Below are 26,167 nucleotides of genomic sequence, written 5' to 3' on the forward strand. Positions count from 1 at the left end.
TAAATGTCTAATTTGTCTCCATACATAGCTATATTTATTTTGGTACTATAGTTTTACTGGTCATGGAAAACGCCGTGATGCCAGGTCAACGCGAAGCATATCATTCATCAGTCTAGCTCAAGTAAGGTCCATCAATGTAGTTTGCTTAGCCAACAAAAAATCGTTGTGGCGCCTTAGGAAAACAAGTCATGATGAGACCATCACATTTTCAGTTTTTGAAATGACTTTTAAAAGTCCCTTGTCTCATAATGACATTATTCAGACGTAGTTTATGAAATGACATTTTAAAAGTCCTTATCTCATCTGGCATAATCTAATTGTTTTTCTCACGTTGCAACACATGGACATATTTGCTAGTCCTATGAAAATTCGTTGAATCAAGGAGGGTCTTAATTTGACAGGAAAATCCCTAATTCCAACTACAACAGAGGAAAGGCGCCGCTCAGACTTCAGATTGCAAAGGCGCTACCCGCGATGTTCTTTGTCGAGGGCATACCGGCATTAACATCTCCTTCAATGCCACATTCATTCATGCCCCTTATGACCTTGAAGTACCCGTCCTACAATGCATCACAAACCAAAACTTGTTAATTAACCAAACACATGATCCTACCAAAACTTGTTAATTAGCCAAACAATACAGGGTGTTTGTCACACTCACTTCGCCCCATCCTCTGTTCCACTGATTTGCAAGAAGCTGAGAAGCAGAAGACAAAATGAAAGACGTCAAGTCTTGATCATTGTTTGATAAAAAGTGTAAGATAGAGAATTAACAAGATACCCAGTAATCCTCGCCAGCATCACTTGTTCCCCATCCAATCAATTTGGCGGCATGACCTCCCACCATCCTACCTGTGATTTGCTTGTAAACACCTGACTTGTAGTGTGCAAAGTCCTGCAGCAAATTGCAGAATTAAATCAGCACTGAAAGTAACAAAAATCTTCTTCACCTTTGATGATAGAATCTGTACTTCTGTAGTCTTATTATACAATCATAAAGCATATGAGTTGTTGACCGAATTCAAAGCTTCAAAGATAATAATTGTATTTCATATTTCACTATGCTAACAAGAGTATGTATGTTTTTATTTCCGTTTCTCCTACTGCCATGTTCTTTCCACGGTTTTATTCAGACTTAAAGCTTTTCAAAGTTTTGTTTATATTATGTTTGTACATTTCAAAGTACTATCAGAAATTTTGACTCATTTTGACAGCCTTGGCAAAACACATGTCAAACATCAAATACTGAATCGAAGTTACCTCATAAATTATGAAAGAAACTTCTACAGGGCCATTCTTGTAGACCTCTGCCATGATGTCATGTGGATCAGAGTTTACTTGGTATGCATCGACACTGAAATGTTTCTTTTCCTCCCAAACTTGGTTCTGCACCTTGCATTTCTTTTCACACACAGGTGTAGGATAAGCACGTTCGCATCCAGGATGCTGGCAGCCAACCTGATCAAAGAATGGATCACACTGCAAGACAATGTACAAGTATGAGTGGTATGATGAGCTGAATCTTTTTTACAAGAAACATGAGGGGAGAGCCTAGTTAAACAAAAAAAAATGATATGAAAACAATACATAGTTAGGAACAGAAAAGAAAAAATGCAACAAAAAAAATCTAGCCAGATAAAGACGTGCAGCTAGTTTCAGCTAGGTTTTCTGTATTTTCCAAAGGATCTTTCCTGAAGATCATGCAGAAAGTATGACGATTCTTCTACTTCATGTTGTATGCTAAGCTACAACGTATTTTCCAGAACTTGGAACAGAGCCATTTGTATTGTAGTTTTGTGTACTGAGGACACACTAGCACAATATGTCCTACTACTCCCTGATTTTCGGGTTCAAATATACACTGTTAGCATTTAGCGCCAAATGATACAGTCACTAACTGAGCTGTTAAAACTGTATTCACAAATAGACCAATTTCATTTATGGAGCGAAATATTATTAATAATTAATGTACCATCCAATTTCCATTATATTGATTTTTTTTGCAGGGGGGTTATATTGTTAAGACAGATTCAGTAATACCCACTGTTGTAGTTAGAACTTAGAACTCAGAGAAGTGATTCATAATATAACAGAATCAAATAGTAATAGTAGGATTGCTCTAGGATCATCAGGACACGGAAATGGTAGGAAGTAGAGAGTTAGCTATACCTCGTCAGTAACAACACCGTTCTCGACGAAGTATTGCCATGCGAAGATAGGATATCCTCCATCACAACCATCGCCACACAGAAACCCACAGCAAGCCACTATGTCATTGACAGAAAGTGAAACGTTCTGCAAGGAATAAAAATAGCAGGCTGGTTATTGTAAGAAAAGGACCAAACAGGCCTGTTTAAAAACAGACCAGACAGTAGACGGGTCGTCCATATGCACTCACCACGCCATGATGAATGCAGAAACGATCTTGCAGACACTCCACGGCACCAAAGGCCCAGCAGGCACCACAGTGACCCTGCCATTGTCAACCAATACATACTACGTTGATCATCTTCAATTGTTCAGAAAGCACCCGTGGTGGTAACCATATAAGGTAATGTGCATAGACTTACTTGATCTGCTCATGAAAACCAGCGTTTTCCAAGGTATTGGGGAAAAAAGAGCAAATGAAGTTGGTCAGTGTAATTAAAACGGCGTAGAACCGGGTTATGGTCATGGAGTTATCTAGTAGTTGAGCTTACCAAGTATTTTCCCGATTGTGGTGCAGCCAGACCATTTAGATCTGGCGTCGAACTCCTTTGGGAGATCCTCCTTTTCTGATCTTGAATAAGTTTTGGTTGGGACACCAGCCAGTAAACCTGGAGGTGTTGGCTTCACTCCCAGGATATGCTTAAATTGCTCGATCTGCAAGGGAAAAATGATTTTGAGGTCAGCAAGCATAGAAGGAGAAAATGGTGCCTCGATGACAAGGACAAGATCAAGAGGGTGTTGTATGTACAGTATAGTTTGCGAGGTAGGGGTTGTGTCCAGCCGTCCACCCGGCATTGGGATGGTTGTTGACCGTCCGTATGATGTCTTCCTGTGATAGTACAACACTATGTATGATTATTAATAATAATACAAACAATACAAGATGGGTAGGATGCCAATTAGAGGGGGATAAAAAATGACCTGGATGATTGGAAGGGAATGGTCTCCCCTCGCAGCTCCGACGAGCTGCAGGTACAAACACATGTTAAAGCAAACATGGATGTGACTCAGCCAACTGCGTAACATCATCACTGATTCCTTAATGCTAGTAGGGGTGGGTACATTTTATCCCAAGCAGAGAAAAACAGACCTATCTGTTCGGTTTTCTGTGTTAGGATTAGGATAGGTATTTTTTGTTCTTGCCCCCAATGAAATGAAGGGATCGAACTTCCGTTCCAAGCTATTCGATTTTCAGTGTTGGCATCAAGCTTAGCATCAGAGGACGGGCTCGTCATCTAGCTGCAGCACGGCGCGGGAAGCCCGAGGCCCCTCCGCCGCGGGCTCTGTCGCAACCCTTCTACCTTCATCTAGCTTCCGAGGTTCGCAGCACTAGACTGCTACTACCAAATTCGCAGCAGAGGTGGGATCTCGTTAAGATAAGGCGAGAAGAAACGAACCTGAGGGGCAGCGGCGGCGGCAGAGAGGACGACGAGCAGCGCCAGCGGGAGTAGGCCACCCATCTCCTTCCTCGACCGACGACAGGGGGAAGCAAGCAGGAGTAGCAGCTGCAACTGGCGGCCTGGCTTCCGTGCTCCCCCACGCCGCCCTTTAAACAGGGGAGTAGCTGTAGCAGGGGACTGGAGTCTGGAGGTAAGCTGCAAAATTGGTTTCCGGGATATGCCTGTCTGCCCTTTTCTGCCTTGTGAGATCGGCACCACGCCAGAGCCAACTATCGGGTTGATTCACTACCGGACTCGCGGTCTATGCCTACGGAGGCCCCTAAGCCGTCGGCATAGATCTATGCCTACGGTTGCCGTCGGCATAGGCTCCTCGGCGTAGATGTTGTCAGCGTAGTCTTGTTAGACCGTCGGCATAGTATAGCCGTCGGCATAGGGGCCTATGCCGACGGCCTGACGTCAGCCGTCGGCATAGTATAGCCGTCGGCAGTGTTTTTCGTCTGACGGCAACGGACGGCGCCGTCAAAAGCGCTGACGAATCACGCAATGCCACGTCGCAGAGATATGCCGACGGCAAAGCCGTCGACATACCTCTGCCACGTGGCAACCCGTGGTACTCCTGGTGGCAGGGCTATGCCTACAGCAAAGCCGTAGGCATAAATGAATCTATACCGACGGCTTTGCCGTAGGCATATCTCTGCCACGTGTCATCTCCTGGTTCCTCCTTGCAGCAGGGCTATGCCTACGGCAAAGCCGTCGGCATAGATTTTCAGCTATGCCTACGGCTTTGCTGTAGGCATAGATGTGTCACGTGGCGAGCCCTGGTAACTCCTGGGCGTATATATGCCGACGGCTTTGCCGTAGGCATAGTTTTTTTTTATTTTCCCTGTTTTCTCTTTTCCAATTCATTTGGCAGCATTTCAAAACAGAACAATATGAAATTATGCAGAAATATGACAATTCATCATGTAAACATACTCAAGTTCATCTAAACATACTCAAGTTCACCATCATCATCTAAACATACTCAAGTTCATCACATCATCTAAAGATCATCACCGACGGAAGTTCATGAACATAAAAGTAGTGCAAGACATGAAACATCATAAAAGTAGGAATATGAAAGGCATGGCACGATGGCCACATGCACGGAATCATCAAGCAAGACCACCTCCGCCAAAACCACCACCTCTGCCAAAACCACCACCACCTCCGTCAAAACCACCACCTCCTCCACCAAAACCACCACCACCTCCGCCAAAACCGCCATCGCGACCACCACCACTCTGCCAGAGCAGAGTGACCGGGGTCGACGGAGCAGGAGTCGAGCCACCGGTCCCCTACATGTTTCAGAAAAGATTCTAACGGTAAATATGATATGATAGTGTTTCATGAACGAGAACTAGTTTGACAGTAGTTAGGCAAATGTACTAACCGGACCATCACTGCCTAGTGCCACCCATTCATTGAACGTGGGCACGTGTGGGGGTTCTCCCGCAGGTGGTGGTGGGGGTCCCATTTGTGGTGGATCCGTGCGGTTAGTCCAAGACGCCAACATAGCCTGAATGTTAGTTAAACAAGCAAACTAGAAGATCAGAAGGAATGAAAGTGCAAAAATTTAGCTTGGTTTTAAGAGGGCAAAACTAACCATCATCATCTGACGGTTGTAATCATCGTTTGCCTTCACTCGTTTCAAGTACTCCCGCACCTCGAGATTCCTATGCTCGACAAACTCCTTATATGCCTACATAATTTAGGTTGTTTCTAAGTGAGCAATGCTGAAAATAAACTGAGAATGCTAGATAGAAAAAGATAAAGAGGAAGTACTTACAGCATGCTGGCGGGCTAAGGGAGTTTGTGAACGCCCCGTACTCTCTAACTGGCTCGGGTTGGTAGTCCGAAGCTGTGTGTACGAGATCGAAGGAGTGATCAAGCCGTCGAAACACGGATACCGGCCATTCTTCTTCCCCTGGATGGCCACCACCGCCGTGTCGTCGATCTGAGACTGGGCGACCTCAGCAACAGGAACATCCGGATGCAACTCCTGATAGTGATGAATGTAAGACCCCAGGTGCTCCTCGGTCTTGCCGTAGTACTGGCTCTCGCCCTCCTTGCGATGACTCCGCTCGCGGGCCAGCTTCCACGACTCCATGTCTGAGAGCGGCCTCTTCAACTTGTCCTCCTATAACGTCAAATAGAAGTCAGCCATACATAAGAACATGACAGTAAAGAAGAATAAAAATGCATCATGCGCATAGATATACCTTCATGGCCTTGAAGCCCCAGTGGTTCCTGTTTCCTTGGCCGTGTGTCCCGTCGTCTCCACGGTTAGCCCGGGCCTTGATGCTCTTGGCAGCAAACTCTGCATCGGCGCCGAGCCACCTATCGACCAAACTCGCCCACCCGTCATGCCTTCCATAGCACCAACGAGGAACAACCTATGCAAATTTTGGAAGCATGACATGTGAGCATGAAACATATAGTTGACTGCTTGAAACAATGAAAAGTTAGTAATAGTTACCATCATGAAGTGCTCCCTGTTCAAGGTAAGTCGTAGCTTCCGCGCTTGAGGTTTGGTCATCTTTTGGTGCAGGTAGATGTGGTAGTACTGCGAGACGGAAACCCAGCGCACCTCATACTGCAACTGACGAGCTTTCTTCTTCGCAGCCGCAAGCAAGACCACGTCGGCTCTGGCCTTGTGCTCGTCAAGAACTCTATAGAGTTGCTGCAATCATGCATAAACCAGAAGCAAACAAGGCATGAGTTGAGTGATTCAATGATAAACTATGAACGAAACTGAAGACAAGTGATTCAGAAGAGAACTTACCCAAAATTTGGTGATCACGGCCTTAGCGGCCGTCCCGTACTCCGCGTTGCTGCAAGCCTCGTAGTGGGCCCAGCTCATGGCCAAAACCCGCTGCTGCGGGTCCCTGTCTGGCCGCAGGCAGAATAGGACAGGCCAAAACTCCTTCAATAGGACAGTGATAAGGCCGTTCGGTTTACGGCCCTTTCCGCGAAGGATCCAGTTTCTGCAAAAGAATCAAATGATTGCCATGTGTACAATAAGAAAATGTTGTCATGTGTTGAAAATATGATTGAGAGGCACTTACTCTGTCCCCACAGGTTCAATGAGCCACTTGTGCTCCTCGATAGAAGGTGGTGTAGGTAGTCCGGCATTACCACGCAGCCACCCCTGCGGAGCACCCGGTGGCAAGTCACCCCACAACGCGGGATCAACCTCCCCTCCACCCTCCTCGCCCTCCTCCTCACCCTCCTCCTCGGCCTCCTCCTCCTCGCCATCAGGAACATACTCCTCCTCCTCAGACTCAGAAGGTGCCTCTGTATAGGAGGGCATCGAAGAAGACCCTCCTATTTCGGACACGGCCCGGAGTTTTTTGCCCCGGTTGCCTCTCCCCCCACCTCCTCCTCCTCTAGGGGCTCTCCCCCACCGCCTCCTCCTATAGGGTCTCCTCCCCCGACCCCTCCACCTCCCTATGAGGTGTCATCCTCGCGTAGTCGGGAGGGAACCTTGTGGGCTCGTCCACTCCGAGTAAGTCCTTTAAATTCCATTCCTTGTGCCACTTCATCATTTTGGCAGACTCCTCAGTGATGAAAAGGCGTTGCAGTCTTTTTATAAAATCAGGATACCAAAGAACCTTCACAGGGATTTTTAGCTGCTGCTTCTGACCATGCTTATCGACCACCTCAATATACCGAGAGGAACCGCACTTCCTACAGTACTTGTCATCCGCATACTCATGCCTAAACAAAAGGCAATTCTTTGGACAAACATGTATTTTCTCATAGTCCATCGAGAGCGCCTTCATGATTTTCTTCGTAGCGTACATGGTTTTCGGCAGTTCATGGCCCTCAGGCAGGCTGTTAGCCCATACTCCCAGAAATGCTTCGAAGCAACCTCGGCTACAGCCGTACTCAGCCTTGACTGCCATCAATTGCGAGATGGCATCCAGCACAGACAGCTAGGCACCCTCATAGAGAGGTTTCTTTGACGAGGCCAAGATTTCCAGGAAGGCCTTTGCGGTTTCCTCCGGCTCCTCCGGTTCATTCGCTGAATGTGACGGAGGTGTCGGTTGTGCAGCAAAGACATCATCTAGCATGTCTCTAACCCCATCGTCCTCATAACCAGCGACGCGTTGTCGTATCACATGCTCTCTACCACGGTCCCGCTGGGCAAAGTTTATCGGCATATTAAAGTTGCGCATAAATCCATGCGTGCGAAGGTGCTTAGTCATCTCACTCTTATCTCTGCGGATACGCCTCTTACATCTGGCACACGGGCATTCTGGCACCATCCTCATTGGACTACAGAATATCTCTTTCAAAAACACATCAGTTTTCTCGACCCACTCTGTTGTTACTTGATTCCGACGGAAAAACCCACTATACATCCACTGATTATCTGCCATCTCTGCTTTATTGGAAGCCACACAACAAAATTAAGGATTCATTTAAATTACTCACATCAATATTTTATTTTTTACAAGGTTGACAAGAAATGACATTTAATACACCTACATCTCTAATAGGTAAAGATGGGTCCTAATCCCACCCGAGAATGTGTAGATTGAGTACGGTCCATGCTCTACCCCATTCCGAGACAAAATTTCGGCAGCACCTCCCCGCTGTTCTCCAAATACACGTCTCAGCAAAATGCCGAGAGAATGTGCATCCGGAGAACAACAGGGAGGCGCCGCCGAAATCCTGTCTCGGAACGGGGTAGAGCATGAACAACGTACCCAATCTACACATCCACGGGCTGTCCGTGGAAAGCGCTGGACAATCCGAAAGAGCTGCGGTGATAAATATGCAATTGAATGCATATTTATCGATGCAACCCTTTCGGACGGGAGACCTAGGTTACGCGACTTGATGTGAAAATTTAATCTAGTGACATGGAAAAAAAGTGGACGAGGTCATGGAATTGCTGCTCACCCTCCGATGTAGTCGATCAAAGGAGAGGGATGATCATGGACCAACACCTCCAACGTCGACGATCACTCCACGAAGATGGAACACCCCAAATCCTGTTAATTACACCGAGTGAAAAAAAATTAGGTCATCACATATCACATAAAGCATTGACACTATATTATGAACCAACATGAAACAACATCTCAAATTACAAAAAAAAGCTTTATTTAAGTGTCCTATGGAACAACATGACCTAACACTAAACATGACCAAACACAAAACTTACAAATATTCATCAATCCGTCCATCTAACAAAATTTCATCCATCCATCTATCACAAATCCATCTAACAAAATTTCATCCATCCATCTATCACAAATCCATCTAATAAATTCATTAATCCATCCATCTATCACAAATTCATCTAACAAAACATAACAACATTCATCAATCCATCCATCTACCAATATTCATTAATTCATTTAACAACTAGTAACATAACAACTGTCACAAATTTCATCCATGCATCCATGCACATAACAACTAGTAACGTAATGCAAAAAAAATTCATCCATGCATCCATCTCACCGTTGTAGGGGTCGCCGGGACGGGCGGCGGGGCCACTGCTGCAAGGGTCGCCGGAGGAGGGCTCCGAGCCCCGGCCGGCACGGCGAGGGCCGAGGCCCGAGCAGGAGGGAGGTGGACTCGGGGCGGCCTGGCTGGGGCGGCGCGGCGCGAGGAGGGTGCGGAGAGGGGCGCGGCGCGAGCAGGGGACGGTGGGGTGAGGGGGCGGGCTGGAGGCGGCGGCCGGCGAAGCTGGGTCGGGGTGGCGGCGCGGCGTGAGTAGGGAGGAGAGGGGCGCGACGCGAGGAGGGGCGGAGAGGGTTGTGGCGGCGACGCGGGTCCGGGTGGCGAGGCTAACGGCGGCGGCGCAAGGAGGTGGGCGGACAGCGTGGCGGCGGCGGCGTGGGTCAGGGTGGAGCGGCGGCGCATCGTGGCGGGTCGGGGGCGCGATTGGGAATGAGTGGAGGGGGTTCGCCCCACGGGTGGATAAGGCAGCCTATGCCGACGGCTTAGCCGTAGGCATACTTATTTATTTATTTATTTATTTTATTACCCACGTCACTGATCCGCGTAACGCCTACCGTATGGCCGCAGCTATGCCGACGGCTTTGCCGTCGGCATAGTTTTATTTTCCTTTTTTATTTTATATAAATTTTTTTAATGTTTTCTTATAGTTATATATTTATTCTTTTTTATTTTATATAGATTTTTAAATTTTTTATAGTTATAATTTTCCTTTTTATGTATTATTATTTCATATAGATTTTTTTATTTTTTTAAACCGCTCAGCCCTCTCCTCTCCCGGAACCACACAGAGGGAAGGGGAGGGGAGGCGCCGAATTCGAGCAGCTTCGTCCGCCAAGGCCGTGGCCTGGTCGCGGGTATGGGAGCGCCATGGCCGCCCTTGATCGCGTGCTCGATCTGGAGCTTAGTTCGTCAGGTGAGTGAAGGGGGAGGGGGTCGTCGACGGTGAGGGTGGGGGTGGGGGCGGGGGTAGCTTAGTTCGTCAGGTGAGTGAAGGGGGAGGGGGTCATCGACAGAGGTACACCTGGGAGCAACATCCGGGCCAAACCCACTGCTACATATCCACACCGTGTAGACCCGACACGTCCGTTTCCCCCCTCCCGGTGCCGGCGGCGGCGCCGTCCGTTAGGGGGGCCACACCCCAAATATGCGTGTCGCCTCTTCGGACATGCCACAACACCACCCTGCTTGTATGAGGGCCCGGTACGACACTCCGGTGGCATTTCTACCCCCTAGGGACCCCGTCCCGCCTAACCCTGGAGCGGTTGACCACGAGATCTAGCCCTTTGACTTCCTACGGACGGGCTTTGACTAGTGGACCTTTCCACCCGATTGTGTCAGGTCAGCCCAGAGGGACACCTGGGAGCAACATCCGGGCGAAACCCACAGCTACATCCACTCTGTGTAGACCCGACGCGTCCGTTTTCCCCCTCCCGGTGCCGGCGGCGGCGCCGTCAATGAGGGGTGCCACACCCAGAGACGCGTGCCGCCTCTTCGGACATGCCACAACACCACCCCGCATGTATGAGGGGCCGGTACGACGCTCCGGTGGCATTGCTACCCCCCAGGGCCCCCGTCCCGACTAACCCAGGAGCGGTTGATCACGAGATCTAGCCCTTTGACTTCCCACGGACGGGCTCTGACCAGTGGACCTCTCCACTCGATTGTGTCAGGTCTACCCATAGGGACACCCGGGAGCAACATCCGGGCCAAACCCACAGCTACATCCACTCCGTGTAGACCCGACGCGTCCGTTCCCCCCCCCCTCCAGGTGCCGGCAGCGGCGCCGTCCGTGATGGGGGGCACACCCTGGAGATGCGTGTCGCCTCTTCGGACATGCCACAACACCACCCCGCATGTATGAGGGCCCGATACGACGCTCCGGTGGCATTGCTACCCCCAGGGCCCCCGTCCGCCTAACCCTGGAGCGGTTGACCACGGCATCTAGCCCTTTGACTTTGCATGGCCGGGCTTTGACCAGTGGACCTCTCCACCCGGTTGTGTCGGGTCGGCCCAGAGGGACACCGGGGAGCAACATCTGGGCCAAACCCACAGCTAAATCCACTTCGTGTAGACCCGATGCGATAGTTTCCCCCCTCCAGGTGCCGGCAGCGGCGCCATCCGTGAGGGGGGCCACGCACCGGAGACGTGTGCGGCCTCTTCGGACATGCCACAACACCACCCCACATGTATGAGGCGCGGTACGACACTCCGGTGGCATTGCTACCCTCCCAGGGCCCCCGTCCCGCCTAACCCTGTAGGTTTGACCACGGGATCTAGCCCTTTGACTTTGCACGGACGGGCTTTGACCAGTGGACCTCCCCACCCAGTTGTGTTAGGTCAGCCCATAGGAACACTTTGGAGCAACATCCGGGCCAGACCCACAGTAAGATCCCCTCCGTGTAGACCCGACGTGTCCGTTTCCCCCCTCCAGGTGCCGGCGGCGGCGCCGTCCATGAGGGGGGCCATGCCCCGGAGACGTGTGTCGCCTCTTCGGACATGCCATCACACCACCCCGCATGTATGAGGGCCTAGTGCGACGCTCCAGTAGCATTGCTACCCCCCAGGGCCCCCGTCCCGCCTAACCTTGTAGCGTTTGACCACGGGATCTAGCCCTTTGACTTTGCATGGACGGGCTTTGACCAGCGGACCTCCCCACCCGGTTGTGTTCGGTCAGCCCATAGGTACACTTTGGAGCAACATCCGGGCCAGACCCACAACAAGATCCCCTCCGTGTAGACCCGACGCGTCCGTTTCCCCCCTCCAGGTGCCGGCGGCGGCGCCGTCCGTGAGGGGGGGGGGCACACCCCGGAGACGTGTGCCGCCTCTTCGGACATGCCACCACACCACCCCGCATGTATGAGGGCCCGATGCGATGCTCCGGTGGCATTGCTACCCCCCAGGTCACCCGTCCCGCCTAACCCTGTAGCGTTTGACCACGGGATCTAGCCCTTTGACTTTGCACGGACGGGCTTTGACCAGCGGACCTCCCCACCCGGTTGTGTTAGGTCAGCCCATAGGAACACTTTGGAGCAACATCCGGGCCAGACCCACAACAAGATCCCCTCCGTGTAGACCCGACGCGTCCGTTTCCCCCCTCCAGGTGCCGGCGGCGGCGCCGTCCGTGAGGGGGGGCACACCCCGGAGACGTGTGCCGCCTCTTCGGACATGCCACCACACCACCCCGCATGTATGAGGGCCCGATGCGATGCTCCGGTGGCATTGCTACCCCCCAGGTCACCCGTCCCGCCTAACCCTGTAGCGTTTGACCACGGGATCTAGCCCTTTGACTTTGCACGGACGGGCTTTGACCAGCGAACCTCCCCACCCGGTTGTGTTAGGTCAGCCCATAGGAACACTTTGGAGCAACATCCGGGCCAGACCCACAACAAGATCCCCTCCGTGTAGACCCGACGCGTCCGTTTCCCCCTCCAGGAGCCGGCGGCGGCGCCGTCCGTGAGGGGGGCACACCCCGGACACGTGTGCCGCCTCTTCGGACATGCCACCACACCACCCTGCATGTATGAGGGCCCGGTGCGACGCGCCGGTGGCATTTCTACCCCCAGGGCCCCCGTCCCGCCTAACCCTGTAGCGTTTGACCACGGGATCTAGCCCTTTGACTTTGCACGGACGGGCTTTGACCAGCGGACCTCCCCACCCGGTTGTGTTCGGTCAGCCCATAGGTATACTTTGAAGCAACATCCGGGCCAGACCCACAACAAGATCCCCTCCGTGTAGACCGACGCGTCCGTTTCCCCCCTCCAGGTGCCGGCGGCGGCGCCGTCCGTGAGGGGGGCACACCCCGGAGATGTGTGCCGCCTCTTCGGACATGCCACCACACCACCCCGCATGTATGAGGGCCCGGTGCGACGCTCCGGTGGCATTGCTACCCCCAGGTCCCCCGTCCCGCCTAACCCTGTAGCGTTTGACCACGGGATCTAGCCCTTTGACTTTGCACGGACGGGCTTTGACCAGTGGACCTCCCCACCCGGTTGTGTTAGGTCAGCCCATAGGAACACTTTGGAGCAACATCCGGGCCAGACCCACAACAAGATCCCCTCCGGGTAGATCCGACGCGTCCGTGAGGGGGGGCACACCCCGGAGACGTGTGCCGCCTCTTTGGACATGCCACCACATCACCCCGCATGTATGAGGGCCGATGCGACGCTCCAGTGGCATTGCTACTCCCCAGGGCGCCGTCCCGCCTAACCCTGAAGCGGTTGACCACGAGATCTAGCCCTTTGACTTCCCACAGACGTGCTTTGACCAGTGGGCCTCTCCACCCGGTTGTGTCAGGTCAGCACAGAGGGACACCTGGGAGCAACATTCGGGGCCAAACCGACAGCTACATCCCCTCCGTGTAGACCCGATGCGTCCGTTTCCCCCCTCCAGGTGCCGACGGCGGCGCCGTCCGTTAGGGGGACCACGCCCCGGAGATGTGTGCCGCCTCTTCGGACATGCCACAACACCACCCGGTTGTGGTAGGTCATCCGATATATATATATAAACACTTGGAGCAAAGTCCCCTTCGTATAGACCCGATGCGGCTGTTCCCCATTCCAGTTGCCGGCTGGCGGCGGCACCGTTCGTGAGGGGGGCCACACCGCTCTGTACAGAACCGAAAAATAATGTATGTATGCTTATTAACACATACGGTATGTAAGTTAGTTAAATAATAATAATAAAGAAAACAGTGAAGAAAAAGAAAAAAAACTATATGTATGCTTATTAACACATAATATATGCTTATTAACATACTATATGCTTATTAACACATACTATATGTATGCTTATTAACACAATCTATATGTATGCTTATTAACACATACTGTATGCTTAATAATAATAATAATACTATATGGAAAAAAGAAAAAAAAAAAGAAAAAAACTATGCCGACGGTAAAGCCGTCGGCATAGCTGGGGCCAGGCAGATGGACAGCGCCGCGGATCGATGACGTGTCAGATATGCCGACGGCTGCCGTCGGCATAGGTCCTGGTCGGTGCGCTCTGGATCGGTGACGTGTCACCCATATTATGCCGACGGCTGCCCGTCACGGCCGTCGGCATAGATTGGACGTCGTTAGCCGGCCGTGATGCCCGTTGTCGACGGGCCCGCATCTATGCCGACGGCCTATATATGCCGACGGCAGCTGTAGGCGTAGTCTTGGATAAGCCGACGGCTGTTGTGTGCCGACGGCTGCTGTCGGTGTAGACGTGGATAGCCCGACGGCCATTGTATGCCGACGGCCAGAAGCTAGCTGTCGGCATAGCTCGGATTAGGCCAACGGTAGCCGTCGGCATATATTTGGTTGTCGGCTTAGAGCCCTGTTCCGGTAGTGATTCGCCCATGCGTTGCCGCCTGCTTAAACGTTTCTTCTCGCGGGAATCATTTTGGAAATTTAGTACATACTCCGTTATTGAATAGTATGGGGTAGTAGCTGCAACTGTGCAGATCTTTTATTGTTTTTGCCAAGACATTTGTTGGAGCATGGAACACGAGTAGACAGAATGCCAGATCGGCACATACACATCTTTTGGATAAGCATTATAAAATCGGACACGAGTACCTATCGTAGATCTCAATCTGTGTTCATTCTTTTAGATAGTTACGTCAAAGCCAATTTAAGCATTTTCAAAGCGGACCCTCAAACTACCTTGTAACCATCCGGGCCGCGAGATCCGGGCATGTTCTGCCATTCAACTCAGATCTGTATCAATCATCTGAACGGTCCGGACACGTTTGTTCGCATAAATCCGAGACAAACATGAGTTTTGCGGGAGTTTGGACATCAAACACGCAGGACTCCGACACCTCCGGCCCACCCAAAACCCTACCCAGACCCCTCCTGGATCTCGCGCCTCCATCCTCCTATTTTCTATTTTGCCTTCGCCGCCGCTCCACCAACCCGGCCACCCTGCCACACCACTGTCGGAACTCGACGAGTCAGTCACCTCCATCAGCACATCCGGGCTCCAAGCCACTTCTCATTCGTCGCCGTTCCACACCTCTGCCCCTCCCCCCCCCCCCCCCCCCCCCCGCAGCCTCGTCAGGCACATATTTGGCAACGGGGAGAGACCTCGCACAGGTCAGCACCGGCCCCGCCACCCTACAACTCATCCTGCCCAATCAAGCATTATTATTATTCTGTTTCCTTTGTTGATCAGGCAGAGCCACCTCACTTCTTCATCCTTGCCTTGACCCTTCCTCTACGATGGAGGTGTAGCGACACTGGTGGAGCAGATCGGACTTCATGATGATATATGACGGCGGCTAGGGTTGGAGGTGAATATGTAGGAGGCCTCATCGGGCCACCTCTGTTGATGTGGCTCCTCCTCGTTTCATCCAAGCGTGGCAGGGGAGCCAAATCCTCTTCCGAAACACCCCTTGTTCGCCAAGGATCGCGTAGGAACAAATCGAGATGAAGTCGGAGCAAAATCGAAAAAGTTATGACCGGTTTACAAAATTGTCTAGGGCTAGTATGCGCCGTCTTTAGACACCGGACCTTCAGGAGCATTACTTTTTGGCCGTCATCTCTTTGTACGAACTCCTTTGACGTTTTTTGGATTGTTCGAATCGCGTGAACGACGCCGATCCACCAGTGGCATTGCATCTTCAAATTGAGCTCGTTTAAATATGTCATATTTGACACTCCCAAAATACGAAAGTCTGGTGCCTGAAACTTTTTTGGTTTGACCCCAACTTGGTCCTTTTTTGTGTGAAGTCCACGAACATGCCAATACACCTACAAAGATAACGAAAGAAAAGAAAACTAATAAAAACTTGATAACACTTTTTTATGTGTCAAGTGCATGAACATGCCAATATACCATGCAATGAACTTGGTAAACGAGTAGAGATCGAAAACTATGCATTGTGGACATGAAAATGTGCTAGATGAATTCCCGCAAAAAAATGTGCTAGATGAATATGGTTTTTTTTTCTAGTATGTGGGTTTTCCACGGTGCTTTTGTGCTGATATTTCTACATATCCCGATCATTTACTTTCGGAAATTCTGACCGATGACATTTTTTTCTCTCTCTCTAGGCAACTGATACAGTTTTTTTTTTTGTGAGAGAGGCAACTGATACATTTTCTTTAGGGAGGCAACTGAGTAGTACAGTTAATCGATCAGATAGATAAATGGGCGGTAGTGGACATGGTGGGCCGAAACTTCCGGACCTGGTGCGCACGTAAACTAGGCTTTCGGTAATTTTTGTCTAAATAAAAAGGCTTTCGGTCATTTTTCCCATTGGAAATACCGGAAATTTCCTGTATTGGATAGAGTTTTTTTTTGCTGGAAGTATTGGATAGAGGTTTTTTTTTGCGGGGAAGTATTGGATAGAGGTTGGTAAGCCACATGAATTTCCACACTTTTTTGCTGTAAAAAAAAACTTCCACACTTTTTTTATGCTGTAAAAAAAACTTCCACACTTTTTTCATAGACAAATGGCGTCAAAAAGAAACTGCACGGTAATCGATCGATGTGCTACGTACGCCATGGATAGTTTGTGTGAGCGAAAACTCAGGCGTCCAGCAGGTTGGTAGGTTTGCTGCAAATTTCTCATGACCCGCGCACGTACCCCATTTACCCGTGCATTTCTCTGCTGATTACAAACAACTGAACTACTCCTAACGAACTCCGTGCCTCCATGAGATACCGCGCGACCGCCCGTCCTCATCCAGGACGCCGCCGTCCTCCGATCCCATGGTGATCGGGCCAAAGAAGGCGAGGAGTTGGACGCAGTTGCCATGCCCACACCGGCTGCTCTGCGTGCCGGAGCACTGCGCATCGGCCCGGTTCGTGGCCGTCGCCGCCGTCTGTCTCCTCGTCGTGGTCGGCACGTACTACGTGCTCTGCTCGCCGGCCGACGCCGACGGCCAGCGGCAAGTAGAATCCTCCGGCTGCAACTACAGAACTACTTACCCGATCGATTCTGGGCCTTTTATGCCAATTGCCAATTGATTGATATTAGTGGAGCCAACTTCAGGCGCAGCAAAGCTTGAAACCCTAACTTTTTGGGGGGTTGTTAAATCCAGGTGCGCGCCTACGGCGGCGATGATCTGGAGGCGGCGCTGCGCGGCGCGGCGGACGCGAACAGGACGCTGATCCTGAGCGTGCTGAACAAGGCGTACGCCGAGGAGGATGGCCTGCTCGACCTTTTCGTGCGGAGCCTGAGGGAAGGGGAGGGAACCGCGCAGCTCCTCAGCCACGTCCTCGTGGCAATGGACCGGCCGGCATACCGCCGGTGCATGAGCCTCGGCGGCATCCGGTGTTACCGGCTCCCGGCGTCGAGGAACGGCACCCAAGACTTGTCGTCGGAGCAGCTCTACATGTCCGACGGGTTTATACGCATGATGTGGCGGCGCATTCGCCTCCTCGGCGACGTCCTCAAGCACGGTTACAGATTCATATTCACGGTAATTTCGTCGAGCCCTGCCTCTGAAAAGGTCACGTAAACTTAATTCGCGCCCTTATATAATATATAGGCATCGGGTGTGGCTAGGTCTTAGTAGACTAAGATTCAACAAGTCTAAATTAAATGACATAACATGTAAAAAAGAAAAATATTAAAAGTAAAATTTTGCATGAATCTTAGTGTAAGATCTCATGAATATAGCATGAGACTTCATTAAATCCCAAGTATGTCAGACGAAGTGTTCATTTATGTGACACTGCTTATAATTTGCAAGGATTTGGATGTGATGTGGCTGAGGAACCCGTTCCCGAGTCTCAACCGCACCGGGGAGGAAGACCTCCTGATCAGCTCCGACAAGTTCAACGGACGGCCGCGGGACTACCTCAGCAATGAGCTCAACACCGGCTTCTTCTTCGTGGTCGCGAACAACCGGACGGCGGCGCTGTTTGACGAGTGGCACGCAGCCCACGGCGGGTCCGCAGGCTTGAAGGAGCAGGACGTGTTGAATCAGATGAAGCGGCGGCACGTGTTCCGGCGCCTCGGCGTGAGGGCGCGCGTCCTGGACATGGCGCGCTTCAGCGGGTTTTGCCAGGACAGCCGGGACGCCCGGCAGGTGGCCACCGTGCACGCCAACTGTTGCCGGACGATGCGGGCCAAGATCGCTGACTTGAGGGCCATCCTCAGGGCCGCTAGGCGGCTCAACGGGACGACACAGCTGAGGTGGCCGCCGCACTCGCAGTGCGCTAAATCATGGAGATGAGACGATTCGTTGAGAGAAGTAGAAGTGCGTACATATAATTTCCTAATCAGATTTGCTATTTCACGTCTAGATATAAAAAAGTACCATATATACATTTCTAACCATATGATTTAGTCATCAAGATCAGTATTTTTTGCTTCTTTTATTCATTGATCCTTTTCTGTACGCGTTACTGGCAGTGGGCCGCTGTTGATCCATTTGATTTTGTTCCTCGTGTGTGTCTCGTTGGCTGTTGTGGCTACAAGTGAACTTTTTTCAATTTTCTTTTTTGTTTCTTTCTCCTTTTTCTTCTTTTTCCATTTTTATTCCAAATTTGTTGACTTTTAAAGTTCATGATTTTTTTTTATTTTTTAAAATTCAAGATTTTTTTCATCGTTGTGGCTATATGTTTGTTTTTAAATTGCAACTCTACCCTCAACTTGCAATTCGGGCCCTACCTTCTTTTGTCATAGTTACAATCCCATTCTCGACTCATAACTGGATTTTAACATTTTTTTTATCTAAGTTGCAAGTCCATCCTTGAATCACAACTAGGGATCAAAACTTTTTTTGTCCCAATTTTAAGTCCACCTCGATTTGCAACTGAGGCCCAACTTTCCCCCCCTGTTGCAAGTTCACTCTTAACTTGACTGGACGCCCGGCAGGTGGCCACTGTGCACGCTAACTGCCACCGGACGATGCGGGCCAAGGTCGCTGACCTGAGGGCCGTCCTCAGGGCCGCTAGGCGGCTCAACGGGACGGCACACCTGAGGTGGCCGCCGCACTCGGAGTGTGCTAAATCGTGGAGATGAGACGACTGGTCGAGACAAGTAGCTAGAAGCGCGTACATATACCATTTTCCTAATTCTACTACTTCCTTCGTTCCAAATTACTCGTCGTGGTGAACGGAGGGAGTACTAGATTATCACCCTTGACAGTGTGTGCGGTGAGGCAGGAGGATGATCAACCATTGTTGTTATGATATTTTTGAGACAGTGATCGTAATTGCTCCACTCAGGGCAACTCTAAGTGATCCCCTAGAGGAGTAAAACGGCGAAGTAAATTTCAGTGGAGTTATTTTACTCCACTAAATTCTTTTTTTGAATTAAGCAAAATTAGTTTTTTCTGAATGAGTAAAACTAGTGTTTGGAATGAGTAAAACCAATATTTTGAAACAAGTGATTATTTTAAATGAATGAGATATGTTGATGAAATTCAAACTCGTTTAAAATACATCCGATATTAACCTTGTTTAAAGATCATGCCGTTAGGAATTCAAATATATAAAAATATTCTAAATTGAAATTAATATTGAAAAGATGTCGACGAATTAATATCTCACTAGAAAATAAAATGCTAGCTTTTGTATGGATAGACCGGTTCCGCACAGGATGACATTTGCATTACTAAGCCCATGTATCACTATTCTCAATTAATGTTGATGAATAGTTTCTACATGTATGGATGGACTATCTATATCTATACCAATATAAAAAGACCTAAAGGGGCAGATCCAATTAATCTCAGCCATCAATCATGTCAATCCAACGACCTATATTGTTTCAATGTTGAGCGCTCAACACGTTTAACGTGCAGTTAATTTCATGCCAAATATAGTGCTAATCACATACTAACACGCAAATAATATCCTACTTAATATCCACATGCACTTAATATATTTTCAAATTAGCGTGCATTGCACGTAAACTTTAACTAGTTGTACAAAGAGTGTCAACTAGACCATGCACGGGGTCTCTGGTGCATGGTAGAAAATCCAGTCTTTATTGTCCCCGCAAATAAAAAATCCAGTCTTTATTGATTCTGAAAGTTAAAAGTAACTATGGAAGATTCACCGCCGGTAGCGCGGCCGTGACAGTGCCAACTCCGGCGGATGCCGCCCCCTTCACGCACAGCTCATTGGAGTGGTCCGACACGACGCTGTAGTTGCTGCTGGTCACGTTCCTGAAGTAGCACCCGTCGGTGGCGTTGTACCTGTACGTCTGCCGGACGCCCCATGACTTGCCGCCTCCCTCCTCGTCCTCCACGAGGCTGCTCTGCGTGGTGCGCAGCGACCGGTATGGCGGCGCCGAGGACCACCGGCCGGCGGCCACCGTCGTCTCCTCCAACCCGTGCGTGACGGTTAGACTATTCTGTTGATAGACCCAGCCAAGCGGGAAGTTCCCGTGCGTCTGCGCCGAGTACAGGACACCGCCGGCGCCGTCCGTGGCGACGACGCCGGTGTCCGCAACGATGGTCAGGTCCAGCGTCTCGAAGGTGAGGAGGTAGTCGAGGGCGAACGTCCGCGTGGCGTTGGTCGTTATGTTCCCGTACGATGACTTGACCCACCCGGTGGCGGAGACGAGCCGGTCCGCCGTCGCGTGGTAGTGGGTGTCGACGGGGTCGGCGGACTTGGACGACGTCGTGTTCGTCGGTGGCGCGGCGTAGCTCACGAGGCCCGCCGTCGTCGCCGTGCCCCTGGGGTCCAGCCAGAGATGGAGGTTGGCGTCGATGTACCACACGTCCATGGCGTTGGTGACCGCGAACGCGAACTCGTGCGCCTTGCCGTCCAACAGCTTGCCCAGAAAAGGCGTGAGCTCGATGTCGTACGTCGGGAGGTTGAAGGAGCCGATGGGGGCGATTGGCCTCCATAGGAGGGGGTAGATGCCGCCAGGGTAGATGACGGGGAACGGGCACACGGAGCCGGCGAGGACACCGTCGACACGAGCGGTAACCTCGCGGAACGGGCCGTTCTGGTACCCGGGCTGGTTCTTGTACCATAACTCGTCGTCTTGGTGGGACGAGAAGTAGAGTTCGAGGACCGCGCGGTAGGTGTTGGATGGCAGCGCGACGCTCTTGGACGCAACGTCGGCGGCGCTCTGGATCGGGAACCACAGCCCGCCGTTCAGAGGGAGGGCCCGCGACATCGGGACGATGAGGTCGGCGGGAGCCGTGGCGGGCGTCGGCTTGGTCGTCGGCGTGCGGCGGAGGTAGAGGTGGAGCGTGACGTTGGCATGGTACACGCCGGTGAGCGTGGCGTTGACGTGGTTGCCGAGGTAGACGGCGAAGGTGGAGTTGCCGGCGGCGGCGAGGAGGGACGCGTACCTGGTGACGTCCTTGGAGACGGACCAGACGATGCCGTTGGGAGGCGGCGCGGCGGTGCTGCCGCGGAGGAGCTCGGCGCCGGCGAGCCAGACGCCGAAGATCCTGTCGAGCTGGGGTCCCCGGCAGGCGGCGCGCCACTCGAGCACCGCGAGGGAGATGGCCGAGGCGCGGCCGCCCGCCTTGACGAGGCAGCTTGGCGGGGAGTAGGCGGCGGTGGCAGGGGCCTTGTCGAAGGTGGAGCCGAACGAGGCGGACAGCAGGAGCGTGGAGCACCGGCGGCCGGAGCTGCCGCGTGCGCGTGGCGGGCGGTCCACCTCGAAGAAGGCGGTCGGCCGCGACGCCGACGCGTGGGCTGGGGATTTGCGCAGGCTCCGGCTCCGAGGTGAGGCGACGGTGGCTGGGATCATCAGACAGAGGAGGAGGGCGAGGCGAACGCATGGCACGGCCATGGTTCTTCAGAACTTGAGATTAGAGCGGAGGCGAGGCAGTCTGCTGCGTTGCTACGTACTGAGCGCGCCAGGGCGGCTTAAAACTAGGAGGAGGATAAGGCCATTGAAAGGACGGAACAGTGTGGTGTTTCTCACTCTTTGGATCTCATCAGAAATGGTTCATGCTTCTTGGACAGATAAGGTCTCTTTGGATCTCATCAGAAAGGAACAGTGTGGTTGGGTACAGGACGAGCGTGCTACGTACTATGCCAACTGCCAAGGACTGACGAGATGGTCTCCGATTCCGCCGTTCCGGCCGGCGCATGCATGCATGCAGGTCAGGTCGGCTTGCATTACAGTATACTCCCTCTTTACTACTTTAGACTACTACTTTAGTGATCTAAACACTCTTATATTAATTTACGGAGGAAGTACTTACTAGGGCAGATAAGAATCAGCGAGTCAACCACAAGGATACAGCTTGCTCCATTTCGATCTGCAAATTGCATTGACCGGAAGTCCAGTTTGGCGTGAATGCACTAGCACGGAGCACGTAATCGATGTGCGTCGCCCCCCACCGCGCACGGGGCCACCCAAATTATCCAACTCGTCAATCACACTCGTCAGCTCATGGGCATGGCCTGACTTTACCACAAAAAATTACTCGAATAACTAGTCCAAAAACTTGTAGTACATCATATGTTTTCATAAGTTTTCTAGAATGTTTGTATAAGTTGTGCTTTAAAAGTCCTTTTTAGAACATGCCTTGTAAAGCACTATGTGATAAGAAAAAAAACAGCATACAACACAACATTGATAGAAACTAGTCATAAGGGCCAAAGAGATTGTTCTAGTTCCTTTTAAACCTTTTAAACCTTGAACAATGTACCATTTGTCAACACTATTTTCTGAATGTGAGATATAGATCATCATGGGCTATTGCCAATGTCCTCTTTTGCTTGTTCAATTTTGTCGGCGATAATTCGTCTCGCGAAGAGTTTTGTTTAGCCTGTAGTAGGCTCATTGTGGGTCTCAGTAGTAGCGACGTCGAAGAATAAGTTATTAACACACGGCAGACTTTTGGTGTTGGAGTTGATGGTGCTGCTTCAGGCGCAAAGGCTAAAATCCGAGCTTCGTCAGATCCTGATCGCATGGCTGTGTTTGTTCCCGCGAGCGACGTTCTCTTTCCCGCGGTTGCCAGGATTCGAACTCTGGTCGCTGTAGCTATAGGAGCATCTCGCTGACCAACTGAGCTACTTTGCTATTGTTGTTCTGTACATCAAGTTTAACAATTTGACCTTATCTTTCTACTGCACTAACAAGCATATCTCTGTTTTTTTCTCTCATGCCCTGTAGTAGGCTCAGCGTGGGTCTCAGTAGTAGCGACGTCGAAGAATAAGTTCTTAACACACGGCAGACTTTTGGTGTTGGAGTTGGTGGTGCTACTTCAGGAGCAAAGGCCTACGTCTAATTTGCTTTCTCTTTCCATATATGTATATATACTGATCCGTTTCCTCTTTCCATTATACCATATATACATATATGCACTAGGCTTTTCCAATAATGTAAGGAAGTGACTAGCGACAAATCCGCACGATCGTACAACCGCATCCCTCCCGCGCGTGACCCACTTCGGCAGAGCCACCCACGACCCAACCTTCTTTCGCGAGGCCCACCACGTGCAACGCATGAGGCCCAAGACAGAGAACACATCCTCTTTGGGGAAATACCGACGTAGCTTCAAGCGACATCAGATGTTAATCATAGAATTGCATCACATTATCACCCTCAGTCTAGTGGTCAAGTTGAACGTAGCAATAGAGAAATAAAATTAATTTTGCAAAAGACTGTCAATAGGCCCAGGAAGAATTGGTCTAAGAAATTAGATAATGCACTTTGGGCTTATAGAACAATATATAAAAATTCTATGGGTATGTCTCCTTATAAAATGGTTTATGGAAAAGCTTGTCATTTGCCTCTTGAGTTAGAACATAAAGCATATTGGGCCATCAAAGAGCTCAATTATGATTTCAAACTTGCTGGTGAAAAAAGGCTATTTGATATTAGATCATTAGATGAATGGACAACACAAGATTATGAAAATGCAAAATTATTCAAAGAAAAAGTTAAAGATGGCATGACAAAAGAATCCAAAAACCCGAGTTTAAAGTAGGAGAATATGTTCTTTTGTACAACTCTCATTTCAGATTCTTTGCAGGAAAACTCCTCTAAAAATGGGAAGGCCCCTACATTATCGAGGAGGTTTATCGGTCTGGAGCCATCAAAATAAATAATTTCGAAGGTACTAACCCGAAGGTTGTCAATGGGCAACGTATAAAGCATTATATCTCGGGTACGCCCATTAATGTTGAAAGTAATGTTATCCAAACTTTGACACCGGAAGAACACATAAAAGAGTCCTTTTGGAATAGTCCAGAATCGTGAAAATAAGGAGGTACATGATACGATAAGTAAACGGACTCTGAAAAAATCTGCCAAAAATATTTTTTATCAGTTTTGGAATATTTAAAAAATTAGGAAATAAATAAACTTTCAGGAAGCGTCCCCTGGTGGGCACAAGACACCAGGGCGTGCCAGGCAAGCCTGGCGCGCCCAGGTGGGTTGTACCCACCTGGGACACCTTCCGTACTCCGTTTTTCTTCCGTTTTCTTGTCTTCCAAGATAAAAAAATCTATATATACTTCCCGAACCTGTTGATCACCGTATCGCGGAGAAATGCTCTGTTCTCTTTTCTTGCTGTTTCTCTGCCAGATCCCATCTACCATGGCCACCTCGAGCTCCTCCAAGGACAATTTCTTCAAGAACGTCATCAATCCGTACTTGCGGGAGGTGGTGCAGCACCCTCAGACCATCTAGATGCATGAGGGGGCGCTTCACCTTCGTGATGTGCCATGTCCCAAGGGGACGAGAACCGTGGAGGCCAGACTCGAAGCTATGGAGCAAGATGTCTTCCGGTGCAAGGGGATGGTGGGGCGTGGGCTCAATGCCAATCACCTCATGATCACGGACCTCTGTCGTGATCTCATGGTGGATGGCAAGCCCATGAAGGACATCGTCTTCACCCTCAACGAGCAAATCAACTTCCTCCAAAGCCAGATCTATGATCTCCAAAACCAAGCCTTGGAATATGAGGCGAGGTTTAAAGGTATGAGTTTGGCTGCTAGTTGCAAGACCCGTGAGACTCACTCCTCCTCTCACGATGGCGGGCTACTGCCATGGAAATCCGAGGACAAGATCTCTTCACCATCATCTTCATCTTCACCACCAAAGGAGAACTGAGTATCAGGTATTGACACTCCCCTTGGCTTCCACCAAGCTTGGCGTTCCTTTCTTCTTTGAGAGCTGCTTAGTGATCTATCCTTGTAATCGTGTGCAAGTTATATAATAAAGTTTAGTTTGAGTTTTTTCTTTCTTGTTGCAAATAAAAATAAAAAGAGAAAGGAATTAAAATAAAGAAAGGAAATAAATGAAGAAAAGATCATATACTAATCTTATGGTAGGCGATGACACCACATAAGCATAAGTATAAGTAGAAAATTTTATTAGAGATTGACAAACATATCATTAGTCAATGATGCAACTCATGAAAGAATTAATAAGGGAAGAGAAGATTCACATATAAATATACTATCCTAGAAATCTTTTGTGATTGTGAGCCCTCATCAAAATATTATATGCCAAAATTGTTGACGTTGGACAAGGAAGACAACTTAATGGTTTATGTTTGTTTATATTCACATAGAACTCATATTGTCATGGATCCTTTAACATGTGGTGCTTGCCCCTATCTTTGCTAGCCAAAAATTCTGCACTAAGTAGAGATACTACTTGTGCATCCAAAAACCTTTAAACCCAAATCTTATTTTCAAGTGTCCACCATACCTACCTAGGGATTGAGCAAGATCCCTCAAGTTAGTTGCCATTGGTGCAAAAAGACAATAAAAATTTCTTATAAAAGTGTGAGATCATTTAGTGTAAGATAAAATTGAGCGTTGCACGAACTTATGATGGTGAAGAATAAAATCGACAGACTGCATAATAAAGGTCGCTATCACAAAGGGACAATGCAACGTGACGTTCTTTTGCACTAACGGGTTGAGCATACAAACAAATATAGATAGCATGACAACCTCAGCTTCCCTCTGCGAAGGGCCTATCTTTTACTTTTATGTATTTACTTTTATGCAAAGAGTCAAAATTTTCCTTTTATTCCTTTTTATTTTTATCCTTTGGCAAGCATCACGTGGTGAGGAAAGATCTAGGCACATATGTCCAGTTGAATATAGATAGCATGAGTTATTATTGTTAACATCACCCTTGAGGTGAATACGTT

The 26,167-nt window shown here is 49.8% G+C and overlaps 2 protein-coding genes and 1 pseudogene across 2 annotated transcripts; 1 reads left to right on the top strand and 2 right to left on the bottom strand.

Annotated features, from left to right (window-relative positions):
- Positions 1 to 241: 241 nt before the first annotated feature.
- On the bottom strand, positions 242 to 3,791 carry LOC125550522 (cathepsin B-like protease 2). The gene is made up of 11 exons (XM_048713540.2): positions 3,606 to 3,791; positions 3,130 to 3,174; positions 2,957 to 3,037; positions 2,700 to 2,862; positions 2,571 to 2,575; positions 2,399 to 2,473; positions 2,170 to 2,295; positions 1,261 to 1,479; positions 782 to 895; positions 662 to 697; positions 242 to 560 (listed from the first exon to the last, which is right to left on the bottom strand). The coding sequence occupies exons 1-11, from the start codon at positions 3,666 to 3,668 to the stop codon at positions 450 to 452; spliced, it is 1,038 nt and encodes a 345-aa protein (XP_048569497.2). The 5' UTR covers positions 3,669 to 3,791; the 3' UTR covers positions 242 to 449.
- Positions 3,792 to 16,832: 13,041 nt separating this feature from the next.
- On the top strand, positions 16,833 to 18,304 carry LOC125550521 (uncharacterized protein At1g28695-like). Its single transcript, XM_087517696.1, is given in 3 exon segments — positions 16,833 to 17,028; positions 17,106 to 17,545; positions 17,819 to 18,304. Coding segments are annotated over 3 exon segments (1,122 nt in total).
- A 1,626-nt stretch (positions 18,305 to 19,930) lies between these two features.
- On the bottom strand, positions 19,931 to 22,047 carry LOC125550520 (peptide-N4-(N-acetyl-beta-glucosaminyl)asparagine amidase A pseudogene; annotated as a pseudogene).
- Positions 22,048 to 26,167: the final 4,120 nt, after the last annotated feature.

The sequence above is a fragment of the Triticum urartu genome, chromosome 4A (genome assembly GCF_056163025.1).
Source record: "Triticum urartu cultivar PI428250 chromosome 4A, HENAU_Tu73, whole genome shotgun sequence".
Lineage (NCBI taxonomy): Eukaryota > Viridiplantae > Streptophyta > Magnoliopsida > Poales > Poaceae > Triticum > Triticum urartu.

Coding starts and splice junctions, on each gene's coding strand:
- LOC125550522 (XM_048713540.2), bottom strand. CDS start 3,668: ATGGGTGGCCTACTCCCGCTGGCGCTGCTCGTCGTCCTCTCTGCCGCC. Junction 3,175..3,605: donor CCGCCGCCGCTGCCCCTCAG/GTTCGTTTCTTC, acceptor TTGTACCTGCAG/CTCGTCGGAGCTGCGAGGGG. Junction 2,296..2,398: donor TCTGCATTCATCATGGCGTG/GTGAGTGCATAT, acceptor TATTCCTTGCAG/AACGTTTCACTTTCTGTCAA.